The sequence below is a fragment of the Anguilla rostrata genome, chromosome 4 (genome assembly GCF_018555375.3).
Source record: "Anguilla rostrata isolate EN2019 chromosome 4, ASM1855537v3, whole genome shotgun sequence".
Lineage (NCBI taxonomy): Eukaryota > Metazoa > Chordata > Actinopteri > Anguilliformes > Anguillidae > Anguilla > Anguilla rostrata.
In genome coordinates this window covers 23,591,730-23,606,971 of record NC_057936.1, presented here as the reverse complement: position 1 = coordinate 23,606,971, position 15,242 = coordinate 23,591,730, and the positions used below count along the sequence as shown (strand labels likewise).

The following is a 15,242-nucleotide window of genomic DNA, read 5'->3' as shown; positions in this document are numbered from 1 at the left end:
GGGATAGAATTGCTGCTGTGTAAGCATTAGAAATTGTATTAATCTGTATCTTATGTTATTAGCCATTGGCTGGATTTTAAAAGCTAATTATGTCTCTGGTTCACCTATACAAAATCAGGTTAAAAAATAATTAGCATATTCAGGAAAGGTCATGTCTTGTGGTAATCCTTGTATAATGATGTACCAGATAGAATTTATTGAAGGATTAATGCAACCTTTCCTCCTACCAAAATGAAGATGTACGAATGTGATATACTTGGCTTGGCTTTCAAACACTGGCTCGAGTTACTGCGCTCAACAAGGTGGGGAACTTTGCAGGTATGTTACAGAAGAAACTAAATACAACAGAATATCATCATCTTGGGAAACAAGAGAGGGAAGGAAAAATACAAGATTCCAGTGACAATAAGGCAGCTTTTATGGGACAATGACAGGAGCTGTCAGAATGAGGTGGGGGTAGTGATGAAGATGGGGTCCCCCTCCCTGCATGCACACTCAGGGCCATGACCCACAGGGTTAAGGTCACCTCATTTACTCCCAGCCTCTCTTTCAGATTGAAATGAGCTGCTCCCGTGGGCTGTGGGAGGGGATCACAGCCTCGGCCCTGTCCCTTGTTTTCTCACAGACATCGGCTCTCCCACTTCTCCCTCTCTCTCCTGCGGGGCCGCTGGCCCTGACCTGGCGCTGCCCTCCCTTTCCCAGTGCGCCGTTCCCACTCTCAGGGGTCGAGACAGCGCCGGGGGTGAAAGGTCAGAGAGGGGAGGCGTTTAAGATGTGGGCGCAGTTCGACCTCGATCGCACACAAGCTTACTGAAAAAGAAAACAAGCAAATGACAAGGACGTACACAAAGATACTCTCTGATATGCACACATTCCTGAGACTGATAAAAACCTACTTTGGAAGGATTGAGCCTCCTGAACCCTCCGGAGCCGCACCAGATTGCTTTGAAACATCGAGGTGTTTGGAGAATGTGGACCTTTTCGTGATGCCTTGCAACAATAACTGCCCTCTCTGGGTACAAAGGGCCCCACGAGAAACAACCGTCTTCAAGGGGGCCTCTAGTCTCTTCACATCCCATCGAAGGACCCAATTACCTCATTGACACTGTTAATGCCTTATACTGTAAGAACAGGATTATGTGAATAAGGTCCTTAAAGGCAAAGGACATGGACAGGAGGGGGATGGGGGAGGTAAGCGGGTTTTTAATCCACTTATGTCCAGAAATACCTTAATTAAGCTCATTAGTGCCTAATTGCGCCCACTTTAATATTCTTCCCCCTGTCTCGCCAACTCCAGGGAACGCTGAAGAGCAGATTGTGGACTTAGGTTTAACAATGATTGACACAAGGCATCCTGTTTGTAGTCATCCCCACTTTTTTTAATGCTATTCATTTCAGACAAAAAAAGATCAATAAAATGCTTTAAAAATCTGGCTTTTTAAACCAAAAAAGAAATCTTGATTGTCAGTCTGCCATTAACTCCAGATAAAGTCGTTGTGCATTAATTGTGTAGATCTGGTGTGTCATGGGGCAATGAGTCGCATAATGCTAATGGTTTCTGCCCTTTAATTGTGTGAGGAACCCTGCAAGAAGCATATTTTTATATACCTGTCTGATTTACAATGCATGGGAAAGGCACAAAACTACGGTAAGCAATGGTTTGTAAAATGTTACAGCAGTTTGTTTCACTCCTGCATACATACATACTACACAGAGAAAGCACATTGCCTTGAAAAACTACCTAGGTGAATATATTGGGACATGTTATGAACCAGAAGTAGTTTTTGGACTGAAGGGATGAGTATTTGAATTATATTTTAGTGAAGGTAGCAAGCTTTTATAAGTAACATAGATAAATTATACAGGGAACATGGTATGCATCTTGTGTAGCAAAATGTGCACATTTCTTGCTGGTATAATATGGAAGACTTGCATAATATGGCTTTGTAAATGGTGGCATGGTACACATATTTAATTAGTCTGCACAATACCGATCATACACAGACACATGAAAAGTTTAACGAGTCATTAAACATCATAAAATTGCAGGTAATTGTAAATGACATTCATTACTTGATTAAAACGTTACTTTGAACAGTCAGCAATTCAGTGCTTCAGCTAAAGCCTTTTAGCACAGGAAAATGGTGATTTATTAACTATTCCATTTGTTTCTGTATAAAGAAACAAAATATTTTCAGATACTTACAATTAAGGGTTTATGCATCAGATTAATTATGGGGTTGTTATAATACAAAACAACATCTAATAAAAGTCACAATGTAATGAAAAAATATCATATAAATTATGGATTTAGAACAATACATTATTTCAGGATAAATATTATAGAATAATGCCTCTTCTGGTGGGATCTATTCATTTGCTTAATTGTGCAAAAACCTTTTTTGGCATTTATCTGCATGCTAAGATGTGTATTAAGCCAATATTCTCAATTTGCAGCCATACCAAGGATGGGATAATAATTTAACAAATTTATTTTCTTTTCCTTTTATTTTAACCTCTGCTTGACAGAACCTGCAGACAGAGTATAACAGTTTCGTAATAAAGGTGCTTTATACTATATATAGCATTTCCTCCTTTTCCTCAATATCTTCAGCTCTTATTCTTCTGTCCATGATTTGCTATTTTCAGGTCACACCAACTTCATTACAATGCTGTTGTGAACCGTGGGTGGTTTTAAGCATTGAGCAGATGTTAACATTCAGCCTGCGCAGGTTTATCCTGAGATCTGCAAGGCATGTCACAATGTGTACCGTATTAACTGGCTTGCAAGCTGGCTTGGAAAGCTTGTATGCTATTGTTGGTACAGGTCATGTTGGAATCAGTCGGATATATTCTTGTCATACTGCAGCCTTACATTTTGTCACTTCAAAATTTCACGATTTTATTACAATCAAATTGTATAATAAATGGACTGTAGTCTCCCTTTCCCACCAAATGGAGCCACTCGTCTGGAAATATTTATACTGGTCGTTACTTCTAGTTTGCTCTCCTGTTACCATAGCAGATCTACTGCTGCTTGGTTCCCCTTTAAGGTTAAAGGTCATTCAGGTTCAAAAGAATAGTAGGTTCAGTGGACAAAGGGCCTAGCTAATGGCTAATAGAGGGCACTGGAAGCCATGTAATCATCCACAAAGGATTAAAGCACCAGTAATAGTTAAAGTGAAACCCATTTACCAAATTCCTTCACCCCTGAACGCATGGGTCTTCCCGAGTCTCTGTGAAACAAGGCCCTTTCAGAGAACCTAAAATCTGCTCTTCTGAGCCCTTCTATAGATAAAAAGGAAGGAAGGAATATTTTTATCTTCAGCAAAGTAAAACTGCGAGTCATGTGTCAAGAGCCCCTTACGCACTTGATCATCGCTCACATGCCGTGAACCGTAGCAGCTGTGTGCGATCGCGCATGGATCGTGTTAGATCATGTAAAATGAATTGCTGGGATGGATGCAATGTAATCCATGCCTGTGAGCGGTCGATGTACGCAGTCGGCGGGTGTGCGGAGGCTGCGGCGGGCCAGGCTCAGCGTGCGCTGCGTGTGTGCGGCTAAACAGTGTCAGCTCTGGGTCAGGGGAGACAGACGGGTCTCTGGCTGTGTGACTCGTCTGCCACGCCGAGAGTAATAACGGGCTACAGGCCGAGGCGAGGACTCCCAGACCCAGCTTCGCTGGACACCATGCGGAGAGCAGCAGCATTCCTGACAACCAGTTCAAAGGCTACCCTCTCCAATAACAAACTCTCTCTCTCTCCCTCCCTCTCCCTCTCTCTCTCTCTCTCTCTCTCTCTCACACACACACACACACGCACACCACTGCCAAATTCTCCAACTGCTCTGAGAGAAGAAGAGAAAACAAACAGCTTCCCATTTCCTGACAGCTTGGAGAGTGAGAGATTAAAGTGAGGTGACTGAATGTGAAATGATCAGCAGGGTGAGTCTATCAGATGACTGCAAATAGAAGAATTAAATCAGAAGGTGCAGCTAATCACAATTTCCTGTGAAATTGCTGGCAACTTTGAGCGGTAACCAAGAATAATTTTAAAGACAATTTTTGAGAAATGGAGAACATGAGACCAAAGATTAATGGATGAGCCTTGTTAAGACAATGACGTGATACACATCCAGACAAAAATCATTTGCCACATTAGGCATGACTGGCCAGGAACCTAAAGCCTTGTTCAGCTGTTTGCACACAAATTGTAAGTTGATACAATATGCTCTGATTTTGCTTGCATTTGTTTTTTTTTAAATTTAGCCTCAGACCTCACAGTAGATAATCCAGCCCAACCACCCACTACCCCCAGAGGCACCACCTTGCTCAACCATGCTATTCAGACTTACACAAAAAGCTCTGTTTGAGAAGGTATCTTGCCTGTTGCCTACAGGCATTGTTATTCTGTAAAGGGACTGAAAAAGTAGACTGAAAAACCCTTAACAACCAAGTACGATAAAATGTCCGTTTGGAATAATGTGTGAAACTGCATCAGAAGCACCCAGAACCGGTATTCATGCAATTCCCATTCCCCCACAAGCATTTACATGTTCATACAGTTTGTAGTTACTGTTAGGGTTAGGAGTTAAGAGAATTTGTCCTTTTAGACTACTAATAATGTGGGATAGTTGAAATGTTGTAAAGTCACCCAACACACACACACACACACACACACACAGGTTAAATTAATTTCTAATAAATTCAGCTTTTCAGAGGTCTTTTAAATACACACGGGAAGCAAAAGGTAACTGTAGGTTTTGTGGTGCTGGCGATAACCTACTGTTATTAAATTGCCCCCAAGCCCCATTTGAGGAGCTAAAGTCCACAGACAGCAGACTAGCTGTGACCACTCACTCTGTGACCCGCTCAGCAACAGGACATGTGACTGATACTCTTTGGCTGTGAATCTGGCTTTGTTTTTTCTGTGTAAATTTTCTCTCTGACTTGTGAATTTGCGAAGGTTCCCTGTGATGGCCAGGCAGGGGTGTTAAGTTACACGCATTCTGACCTTTTGCGCCTATTGACAGTTGGAATCCTGCTTGGCACCATGCGGGACAACAAACCTCTTTGGTAATAGGGCAGAATTAATGTACTAATTTACTCTCCCTCACTATTTTTCCAACCACAAACTTAAGACTGCTTAGTTGAAAACCTGGGAGAGATCTGCAAAATACTGATAACTTTTTTTTTTTTTTGCATTATAATGTAAAGGAGACAGCCAGTCACATGGTGGAATAACAATAGAAAAAGAAAGAAAATGAGCTTGAAACAAAAGTGTGGTTTGTTGGTAAGCAGACCTTTTGTGTGTGTGTGTGTGTGTGTGCGTTTTTGTGTGGCAATGTTGGGGTTAACTAACTTGCAATGTGCTTTGAGGCAGGCCTGGGGTCAGGGCTTATAGAAGGAGAGCAGCACCACATTCTTTTTGAATGTGTGTAGCCCTCTGGTGCAGCCCAGCAGCCCACGCTCTGCTCTTTGACTCCAATGTCCATATAAGGCAGGGAGTGCCATGGCAACCGGAGGGCTTGAATAGCAGTGTCAAATCCCTGAGCACACAGACACGCTCTCTCTCTTACACAGAGGGCAAGGGAGGGAGAGAGAGTGAGCGAGTGAGCGGGAGGGAGGGAGAGAGACAGAGAGGGAATACAGAGACTGAAGAGAAGAGGTTCTTTGGCTGCTTACCACAACAGCCAGCCTGCCTAGCGTCTTGCCTCGTTTTCCGCTGGTTGCTTTAATTTATGATTGCTGGAGCCAAAAGAGAAAGAAGGGCTGACAAAAAGCCCTCAATCCTTCACTCAGCCTTGTCCACGGGAACGGAGGAGAGCTTAGGCCTCAAGCCATTACTGCTGAAGAGGCCGGCACTGAGGACATAAGGAAGGCAGAGCGAGGGAGACCGGGAAAGCCAGGCTTCCGTTGTCTCACTCTGGAGGCAAAGGTCTCTCGTGTCACCCTCACCTCTCTTTTCATTTCCATTTGTCAGCACTGAAGCCACAAAGCCTGAAGGAGAAGGAAACAACAGGGCCTTGCTTCATACGACAAACGGGAGGGAGAGAGAGGGAGAGAGTACTTCCTCCAACTTTTATCCTGTTTTACAGAAGAGAAGACACGTGACCAGGCAACGATAGAGGGCACTCCTCTTTTCATCAGCGTTTGGTTTTCATTTAAATTTTCTTTTTCATTAGCACAGAAAGAAGAAATTATTTCAGTTTAGTTACTATTGCAACTAGGATCTGGAGGTCATCTTTGTTGGCTTTGATCCTGGTGGCCTGGAAGATAACACAACAGAGCACAAGCAGCTCCACAGCCCAAAGGAACTCTGGGAATCCAGCACATGTGGACTTTTTTTTTTTTTTACCTTGAATGCCTACATTCTTAGTTTGTTGTTGGTGGAGGTGGTGATGACAACAGTGCTCATCCTGCATAAACAAGCGTGATCTTTTGAGGACTGACATTCCGATTAATTTTCGACCTTTCAAGAGTCTGTGTTTTGGGTGCTTAAATATCACAAATATCTATCCTTGTTTTGGCCTTACCTCCTTGTGTTTTGATTTTTTTGTTTGAAATTATTTTGGAGCAGCCAAACAAGAGTGGAGTGATAGAGACATTGGTCCAGTCAGACACCACTTTCTCGACACATTAAGAACTGGTTTGACTGGTTTTTGTAGGCAGATAGTTCTGTTTTCTCTTGCTTGGTCTCAAGACAGCTGAAGTGTTTTTTCTATCCTGGGTGAGGAGAGAAAACACTGAGCCATTTCTCCATATTGAGAGGGGCTCTGTTCTCCCCCTCTGCAAGCTTGTAGCCAATGAGACTTGTGTTTTTTTCTTCTTTTTGCCATTTTCTACGAGAGCGTGAACGTCTGTGTTTAATTTATTGTTTCCTGTGAAAAGGGCAGGTTGAGCTCTGTTTCTTGCCTGAACTGTGAACTGGTCTGTGAATTGGCGAGAGGAGTCAGAGGACTGAAGCAAAAGAAAAACACAAGAGTGAATGAACAGAGGGAGAGAGAAAGGGGGTAGAAGAAAGGGGTGTGAGAACTGTGGACAAACAAAGCAAGAAGAGTTTGTCGGCTCAGCAGGACAGGAATTTCCAGGTCACCGCTGGGTGGAAAGGAACTGCAACCTCTCCAAGGCAAAATAATCCTGTGAATATTTCAATTTGTACTTTATTTCTGGCTGACTTCATTCTTTTTAAAAAAAATTTATTTATCTGAATCTGAAAAGGCAGATTTCACCCAGAAACTTTAGCCAGAGATTTTATTTTTGATTCAGTTAGACTTTACACTGGTGCTTTTAAAGTGGAATATTTGTTTAGGAGTTAGTATCCGAGGGTAGCTCCCTTTGAAGTGGGCAGGACTTGTGGGCTCAATCTTCGGGACAGGCCTGGTGGCAGTGCGATGGCCATGGTGAGCGGGGGATGGGGCGATCCCGACGGGGACACCAACGGCCTGGGGGAGAAGAGCTACCTCCGGGGCGACGAGGAGGACGGGTCCCCCCAGGCGGGAAGCAGCGACATCGAGGTGGGCGAGGACGACAAGGCCTGCGTCGTCGACTGCAGCGTATGCGGCGACAAGTCCAGCGGCAAGCACTACGGCGTCTTCACCTGCGAGGGCTGCAAGAGCTTCTTCAAGAGGAGCATCCGGCGCAACCTCAGCTATACCTGCAGGTAAGGGGCACACCTGGAGCTCCACCAGGCTGGCACAACCCCACAGGGCTCATAGAATGTGCTCATTCCACGCTTGCGAATCACCTCACCGTGTTAAATTCATACAGACAACTGAGGCTCTGGATTACTTCCCCACTTAAAATTCCTAAGTTATAATGTATCATTACTTTCTCATCAGTGCATGCAATCAAACAGGATAAACTGTGTGTGTAATACAGTCAGGATGCTGGAAGGAATATTTTAGTTATACCTGACTCACATTGCATTTTATAATGAACAATGAATGATGTGTCCACTAAATGAAATCTGACAGTACTTGTTCATATATTTTTGAGCACATTATTTGAATGTTATAGTACTTAAAGTGCAGTTTCTCAGCTGATGTACCACACTGTGAACCTTAAATCTGCCTTTTGTTTTCCAAGACAGATTATTACTATGTTTGCTCATAATTATTTCACTTGCAAAGGCTAGTGAGGAGGCTAGCATTTCCCCACAGGTCATTGTACGACAATTCAGAAAGCTAAAGGTCGCACACAGTGCAGGATTCACTGATGTGCATCAAGCCTGCTTTAATTTACAAATATCATTCCCAGCTATTTTCTGTGATTCAAGAATAAATCTTTATTTTAGGAAAACATTCATTTTTCATATTTATTTTATAATGAGATTGTGCTTTTAACTGAATATGAAATTCACTGTATTTGTGGTACCTGTAGGCTTTCCCCCTGGTTTATGAAAGCTTATGAGTAACAGGACTTTCCTGAACTATCAGAATTCTTTGCTGTAATTGGCTTATCTCAACCATGCCTTCCACATGGCAAGGTAATATGGGCTAATTATTTACAGAGGTCCAGTCTATGGTCTGACTGTACCTTGAACAGGATTTGCTGCTTACGATCATAGCGACAGATTCGTCAAGGTGTGTCTGACACAGGCACGTGCTTTGAGTCCCCCCTTCTCCGGTCTCTTGGAGTTGGACTGTGAGATATCCCAATGGAAGGCAATATATGAGATGTGTGGCCTAGGCCACTAGGATCACACACGGGGGGGTTTGTGCTGATGGCCTGTTGATCTCGTGAATGCAGGTCGAATCGAGACTGCCAGATTGACCAGCACCACCGCAATCAGTGCCAGTACTGCCGCCTGAAGAAGTGTTTCCGCGTAGGAATGCGTAAAGAAGGTAACTATCTCGTCACACCCGGAGAACAGAGCTCTTTCATTCTAGCAGTAGAAGTCACTATCATGCATGGAGAATTAGGGCTATCATGCATGAAGAATTAGAGCTATCAGGCATGGGAAATTAGGGGACTGTCATTCCTACAGCACGATAAGTAACTATCTCCTCAGGCATGGAGTACAGAGCTCTTTCACCCCTGTAATTACAAGAGCTTTCTCCTTTCCAAAACTACTGCAACAGGTTAAGCCACCTTAACCAAATCCTCTACTAAAATAGTCATTGATTCATTGTCTAGCCAGATGTTGTCCCTTCAGGAATATGTTCCAGAAATATGTCCTTTCCTGAATGAAGAAAGAAAACTGATACAACAAGGTTAAGTAGCATTAGGGACCAAAACCTTTACACCCCACGCCCCTCCCCCCTTCCCCCTTCCCCCTTCCCCCTTCCCCATTCCCCAAACAAACACCTCACTGCAGTCCAGCTTATCTGACTCACCACCCAGCCAGGGATCAGCGCGTGTCAAGGCTGGCTAATCTCCTGTCTGCCTGTGTGAAGGAGATTCACCTCCGAGACGCTGGCCGCCGGCCGCCCCTGTCCTCTGAGGAGCTGCTGAGTCACAGCTCCCAGCGCCGCGGCGGTGTGTGAATCTCACCCTAAACCCTGGAGCCTCCACCGCTAAGAGCCGCCCTCTGCCTGCAGGGATGTGCGATCACTCTGAATGCCCCCCGCCCAGGACCCCTCATTTTGCTAAGAAGCCAAAACAATAGCCCGGCTGCTGGACGTCTTGGTGCAATGTTAACTCTGTCACCAAACCCGAGTTTTTAGGTTAAGGTTTATTTTATTTAAGAAAGGGACAGTGCACATTAATAAACATGAGAACTTAGATGCGCCATGTAAATGTGCCAGATTTAGCTATACAGGCTAATTTTCCAAAAGGGCAAGTCTTTCCAAAGCAGAAGTTCACTCACTACATGAATCCACAACCTTATTAAAAAAGAACACATTTGGTTCAATAATGTATTATTATTGCTTGTATGTGTATCTTTAAAATTGAATATTCACATTTAAAGGAATATTCAAACTGTTAAAACATTTATTACTTTTTAAATTAGGCTGTTATGGGTTGAGCATTAACAGTTGGAGTTGGGATGAGACTAATCCTCCATGTCCCATTGGAAGCTGCACTGATTGGTTGCTGAAATCATCTTACGCAACATTCTGCCCCAGAAAAAAAATATTTGCACCACATACTGCAACCTGAAGCCCATTTCCTGGAAAAAAAAAGAAAAAAAGAAAAAAAAAAAGACAACAACTGACCTTTCGCTGTTCATTTTTCAAGAGAAATGACCCAGAGAAAGTATTTTTAATTTACCTTCTGTTTTTGTAAAACTTTCCATGGTCAAAAGATAATAACTTATAAGGAAGCACATTCTACGCAGCATAACACAGCAGCTCATTAATTAGTACAGTAAAGACTCAGTGTTACAGTGATACATTGTAGCATTTTTATTAGTGAGAAAGGATGGTTTAATATGACATGAATGTTTCATGAACAACTCTGTGTGATAGAACATATCCCTGCTGGACTAGCTGAGAACCAGAGGTCAGATTACGGTTGGGGTAAAAATAATTTCTAGCACCTCATTGGAAAGTTTTGAGCGGAATGTAAACTGTACACTATGATGCGATGTGACTTGAAGCTTACAGGAAATGGCCTCCCTGGCCTCTTCATTTGAAAAGTCAGTCATGTGAGCCCATTGACAATCAGAATAGCCTTAAACGCCCCTTTGAACAGTACACAGGCCCCCTCCTCTACCCATGCAGAGACATGTGACAGAGCTGTTTTCCTCCCCCGAAGGTCAAATTACTGTCAATGTTCAAATATGTACTTCTCATTGAGCTGGCACAGCTCCTGAGGTACAGCGGCCAGGTTATTCACATTCTGGTTCAACTCGGAGGAAGGTCAGAATTGTGCCCCCATTTCCGGTAACCTGGCTCACCTTAACTGGTTCAGTGGCTTTGTCCTCAGTTCCGCATGCTCTGACAATGAAAGGGTTGTGAGTGGCACTTAATGTTTAGCACAAAAAATGCCAGAGCTTCTCTGTTTACATAGATGACAATCAGCACTGCAGAGGCAGATGGGGGACAATGGTTCAATGATAAACTGGTGTCCAGTCTAGTGGGTGTAGTTTTACATCAGGCTGCTGTTAATGTGACAGAATCCCCCATTGAGAGTATAGTGCATAACTCAGTCCGGGCCTGTTCCCCCCCCCTCCAGCAGTCCAGCGCGGACGCATCCCGCCAACGCACTCAGGCATCAGCCCCACGTCCATGCCAGGGGGCGGGACCGGAGGAGGAGGCGGAGGGGGCGCGGCCGCGGGCGAGTTCTTCAACGGGCAGCCGGTGTCGGAGCTGATCTGTCAGCTCCTGCGGGCCGAGCCGTACCCCAGCAGCCGCTACGGGCCGCAGTACGGGCACCAGCAGCAGCAGCAGCAGCAGCAGCAGCAGCTGCAGGGCGGGGGCGGCTCCATCATGGGCATCGACAACATCTGCGAGCTGGCGGCCCGGCTCCTGTTCAGCACCATCGAGTGGGCGCGGAACATCCCCTACTTCCCGGACCTGCCCGTGTCGGAGCAGGTGGCCCTCCTGCGGCTCAGCTGGAGCGAGCTCTTCATCCTCAACGCAGCGCAGTCCGCCCTACCGCTCCACATGGCGCCTCTGCTGGCGGCGGCCGGCTTTCACGCCTCCCCCATGTCGGCTGAGCGCGTGGTCTCCTTCATGGACCAGGTGCGCGTCTTCCAGGACCAGGTGGACAAGCTGACGCGCCTGCAGGTGGACTCCGCCGAGTACAGCTGCCTCAAGGCCATCGCTCTCTTCTCTCCCGGTGAGTGACCAGCCTCCATCCCCCTTCTGTTACCCGTTCGCCAAAACCCCTCTTGCCTCTTCCTCAAGGCACTGTCCCCCTCATCAAACAATTTTCTAGTCTGTACATCTCTACCCTAATTCCCTCAGTCACACTCAGTCCCTCAGTCACACTGATCTCTTCTCAGCTCTTAGCAATCATCATAATCATCATACAAATGCAAAGGCTTGCTTACACAGCGCTGATCTGAGATTGGCAGGGAGCAGAAAAGGGTTTAGGTGTGCAACCTGTTCCACTGCCTTTCATGCCATTGGATAGAGTCGTGGTAGAGGCTATTGCCCAACCCTGTTCCTGGAGATCTGCCATTCTGTAGACTTTCACTCCAACCTTGAGTGAAAACCTACAGGATGGTAGATCTCCAGGAACAGGGTTGGACAGCCCTGTGGTAAAGGTTAGTGCCTTCATTACCACAAGACTACCACTGGAATAAGGACCTTTATAACTTTCTGCCAATGCAGCTATTAGTGGGTACATTACAAAAAACAATTAAGCACAGAGATACTTGCCCAGCACAACCATGTTATGTAATAGGAATTATTGTTATTGTCTGCTTATAATGTGTATAGTGCATAGTCTGCCATTTATAATAGTAATAGAAACAACTTGTTTGAAAGCTATATCTGTATAAAAGGTGTACATTTGTTCCAATTTGTAACAAAACAATAAAACAATTAAAAATTTTATTCATATAGAATAATGATAAAATCTTAATATTTAATTTTTAACATAATCTAAATATAACTTTTAATTTAATATTATTATTAAAAATTAGCTGAAAAATGTTATTTTCCTTCATGAATATAAGTGGATTGCATTTGGTGTTTGGTGCCCTCTCATGGAGAATAAATACTATTACATGCCTTAGGCACAGTTCCATATTTTTAGCAAATGACAACACTGTCGTCTGGGAAAAATGTATGTACTGTAAGGTTCCTATTTGCACTCGGTATGGTATGTTCCTGTACATAAGCAAAAGTACCTTCAACCACTAATCTGCAATTCTGCAATACAAATCCAGACATCACAAAATGCCCTACCTTCTTAATACATTTTACACATCTTAAATCACTGTTGGTTACAATGAGTGTAGTAGTTTGATGCAAGTTAATAGCACTCTCAGGAATCACTGATTGGCATTATGTCATCACTGTGATTTAAGGTAATGCTACTATTATAGGATACTGTTAGGTTCACTGTAGCATTACATATGATGCTATTAAAGATAATTGTTAGGCAGTATGTTTTTACTGTTATGCGCTTTCATTTTAGCATTGTTTTTTTCTGTTTGACGTTTATTTACAGTAACTGAATGTTCTGTAGCCATGTTGTTGCTTTTGTTGATCATCTGATGTGCATTTAATGTAGCATGCAATATTAGCCTAATTTGTCTCGTTTGGTGTGTGTGTAAAGTACAGCAATGCTACTGCTGCTCATAATAACTCCGGGCAGCTCTTAAATATAAGACACAGCTGCAGTGAGTTACAGTGAGAACTGCAGTGAGTCTCAGTGAGAACTGCAGTGAGCCACAGTGAGAGCTGCAGTGTGTCACAGTGAGAGCTGCAGTAAGTCACAGTGAGAACTGCAGTGAGGCACAGTGAGAGCTGCAGTGAGACACAGTGAGAACTGCAGTGAGTCACAGTGAGAGCTACAGTGAGTCACAGTGAGAGCTGCAGTGAGTCACAGTGAGAACTGCAGTGAGGCACAGTGAGAGCTGCAGTGAGACACAGTGAGAACTGCAGTGAGTCACAGTGAGAACTGCAGTGAGTCACAGTGAGAACTGCAGTGAGGCACAGTGAGAGCTGCAGTGAGTCACAGTGAGAACTGCAGTGAGTCACAGTGAGAGCTGCAGTGAGTCACAGTGAGAACTGCAGTGAGTCACAGTGAGAGCTGCAGTGAGTCACAGTGAGAGCTGTGGTTGTGACTGGGGTAAGGTTTGGGCTGTGCATGTAAGAGCTGGTCTGAAGCTCTTCCTCTCTGACCTTGTGTGCGCAGACGCGTGCGGCCTGACGGATCCTGTGCACGTGGAGAGCCTACAGGAGAAGGCCCAGGTGGCGCTGACGGAGTACGAGAGGCTGCAGTACCCGGGCCAGCCGCAGCGTTTCGGGCGCCTGCTGCTCCGCCTGCCCGCCCTCAGGGCGGTGCCCGCCTCACTCATCTCCCAGCTGTTCTTCATGCGCCTGGTGGGTAAGACGCCCATAGAGACGCTCATCCGCGACATGCAGCTCTCCGGCAGCTCCATCAGCTGGCCCTACGTCCCAGGGCAGTAACGCGACCCCCGACCCCCTCCCCCTCCCCCTCCCCCTCCCCTCGCTGCGCTCAGACTCGCTCATCCTCTCCCGTTCTGGCAACCGAGGTCCGAAACCGACAGGCTCTGGGCGTCCCCTGGCCTTTTGGTTCAAAGTCATGTGTCCTGTAACAGAGCGGCTTCTCTTCGCACAAAAGAGCGCTGTTGTGATGTCATAACTCTGGAATGCTGATGTGTCAGGAGTTACAGGACTCGGCTTCTTTGTGAAACAAAATGTTTCTGAAAAAAAGTATTTTTCCAGAGTGGGCTAGTGAGACCACACTGCAGACTGATTTCATGACATATAAATATATATATATACAATATTTGTAGTCCGACAAAAAGGTTTGAAAGCTTTATGACCTTTAATTTCAAGCAACTGGTGTGAATGATAACGTATGTCCAAGTACAGTCCAATTGTATTTTGGTCATTGGAGATCTGGCCATTTGTGTGACAAATATGTGTGACAAATAACTACTAATCCAAATTAACTAACGTTTAATGAAAATCCTTCTTTGCTTGAAAAGAGCGGACAGTTCAGAATTGAATTGAAAAGGGAAAAATGCCCATATCAGCAGCTTTTAACTGGCAGAATGATAGAAACCGTGGCAGACCTTGGAGCTGACATTCATTTTTAATGAAGTTCACACTGATATTATGTATATATCAGGCCCAGTTAGAACCGGCTTGTACATTTATGATTGTACTATGTTGCCACATTGAAGCCTAACCTTCAGAATCATAATTAAGCACCACAGTATAACATTCTTTTGCTGCAAAACAGATATGACCACTTGTGTGGATTTCAGCAGTTTGCAGCTTCTGTACAGCTATCAACATCTATGACTGAAGCACATTCCTTCCATTAAAAATAATGGCCCATTGAAGGTTCGTAATACTTTCCAGATGTCACTTTTATAAAGAACCTGACCCCTTTATGACACTTATAATACATTAATGAAGCCCAACCTTGATATCTGAAACATTAGAAAGCTCAACAGGAATGCTATGGATTGTATACTGCTGGGCCTTCAACAAAGATAATATGAATTACAAGAGAATAACACATTATGTACAGTTTTATAGTGAGAACCTTTGATAGGACTTGGCATATGTTAAAATTAGGTATGAGAAATACCACAAATTATTTTGTTTCTGAATGTAATCAAAACAATGTAGAGTTCTTTAGTAA

General features: G+C 44.3%; 1 protein-coding gene across 2 annotated transcripts; it reads left to right on the top strand.

Moving 5' to 3' along the window:
* Positions 1-5,562: 5,562 nt before the first annotated feature.
* On the top strand, positions 5,563-14,482 carry nr2f6b (nuclear receptor subfamily 2, group F, member 6b). Of its 2 annotated transcripts, none has more exons than XM_064331573.1 (4): positions 5,563-7,662; positions 8,751-8,845; positions 11,124-11,726; positions 13,758-14,482. In XM_064331573.1, exons 1-4 carry the CDS (start codon positions 7,394-7,396, stop codon positions 14,030-14,032), a joined length of 1,242 nt encoding a protein of 413 aa, XP_064187643.1. In that variant the 5' UTR covers positions 5,563-7,393; the 3' UTR covers positions 14,033-14,482. The 2 variants fall into 2 exon arrangements, with proteins under 2 accessions (XP_064187643.1, XP_064187642.1); XM_064331572.1 differs by having other exon boundaries at positions 5,564-7,662; positions 11,121-11,726.
* Positions 14,483-15,242: the final 760 nt, after the last annotated feature.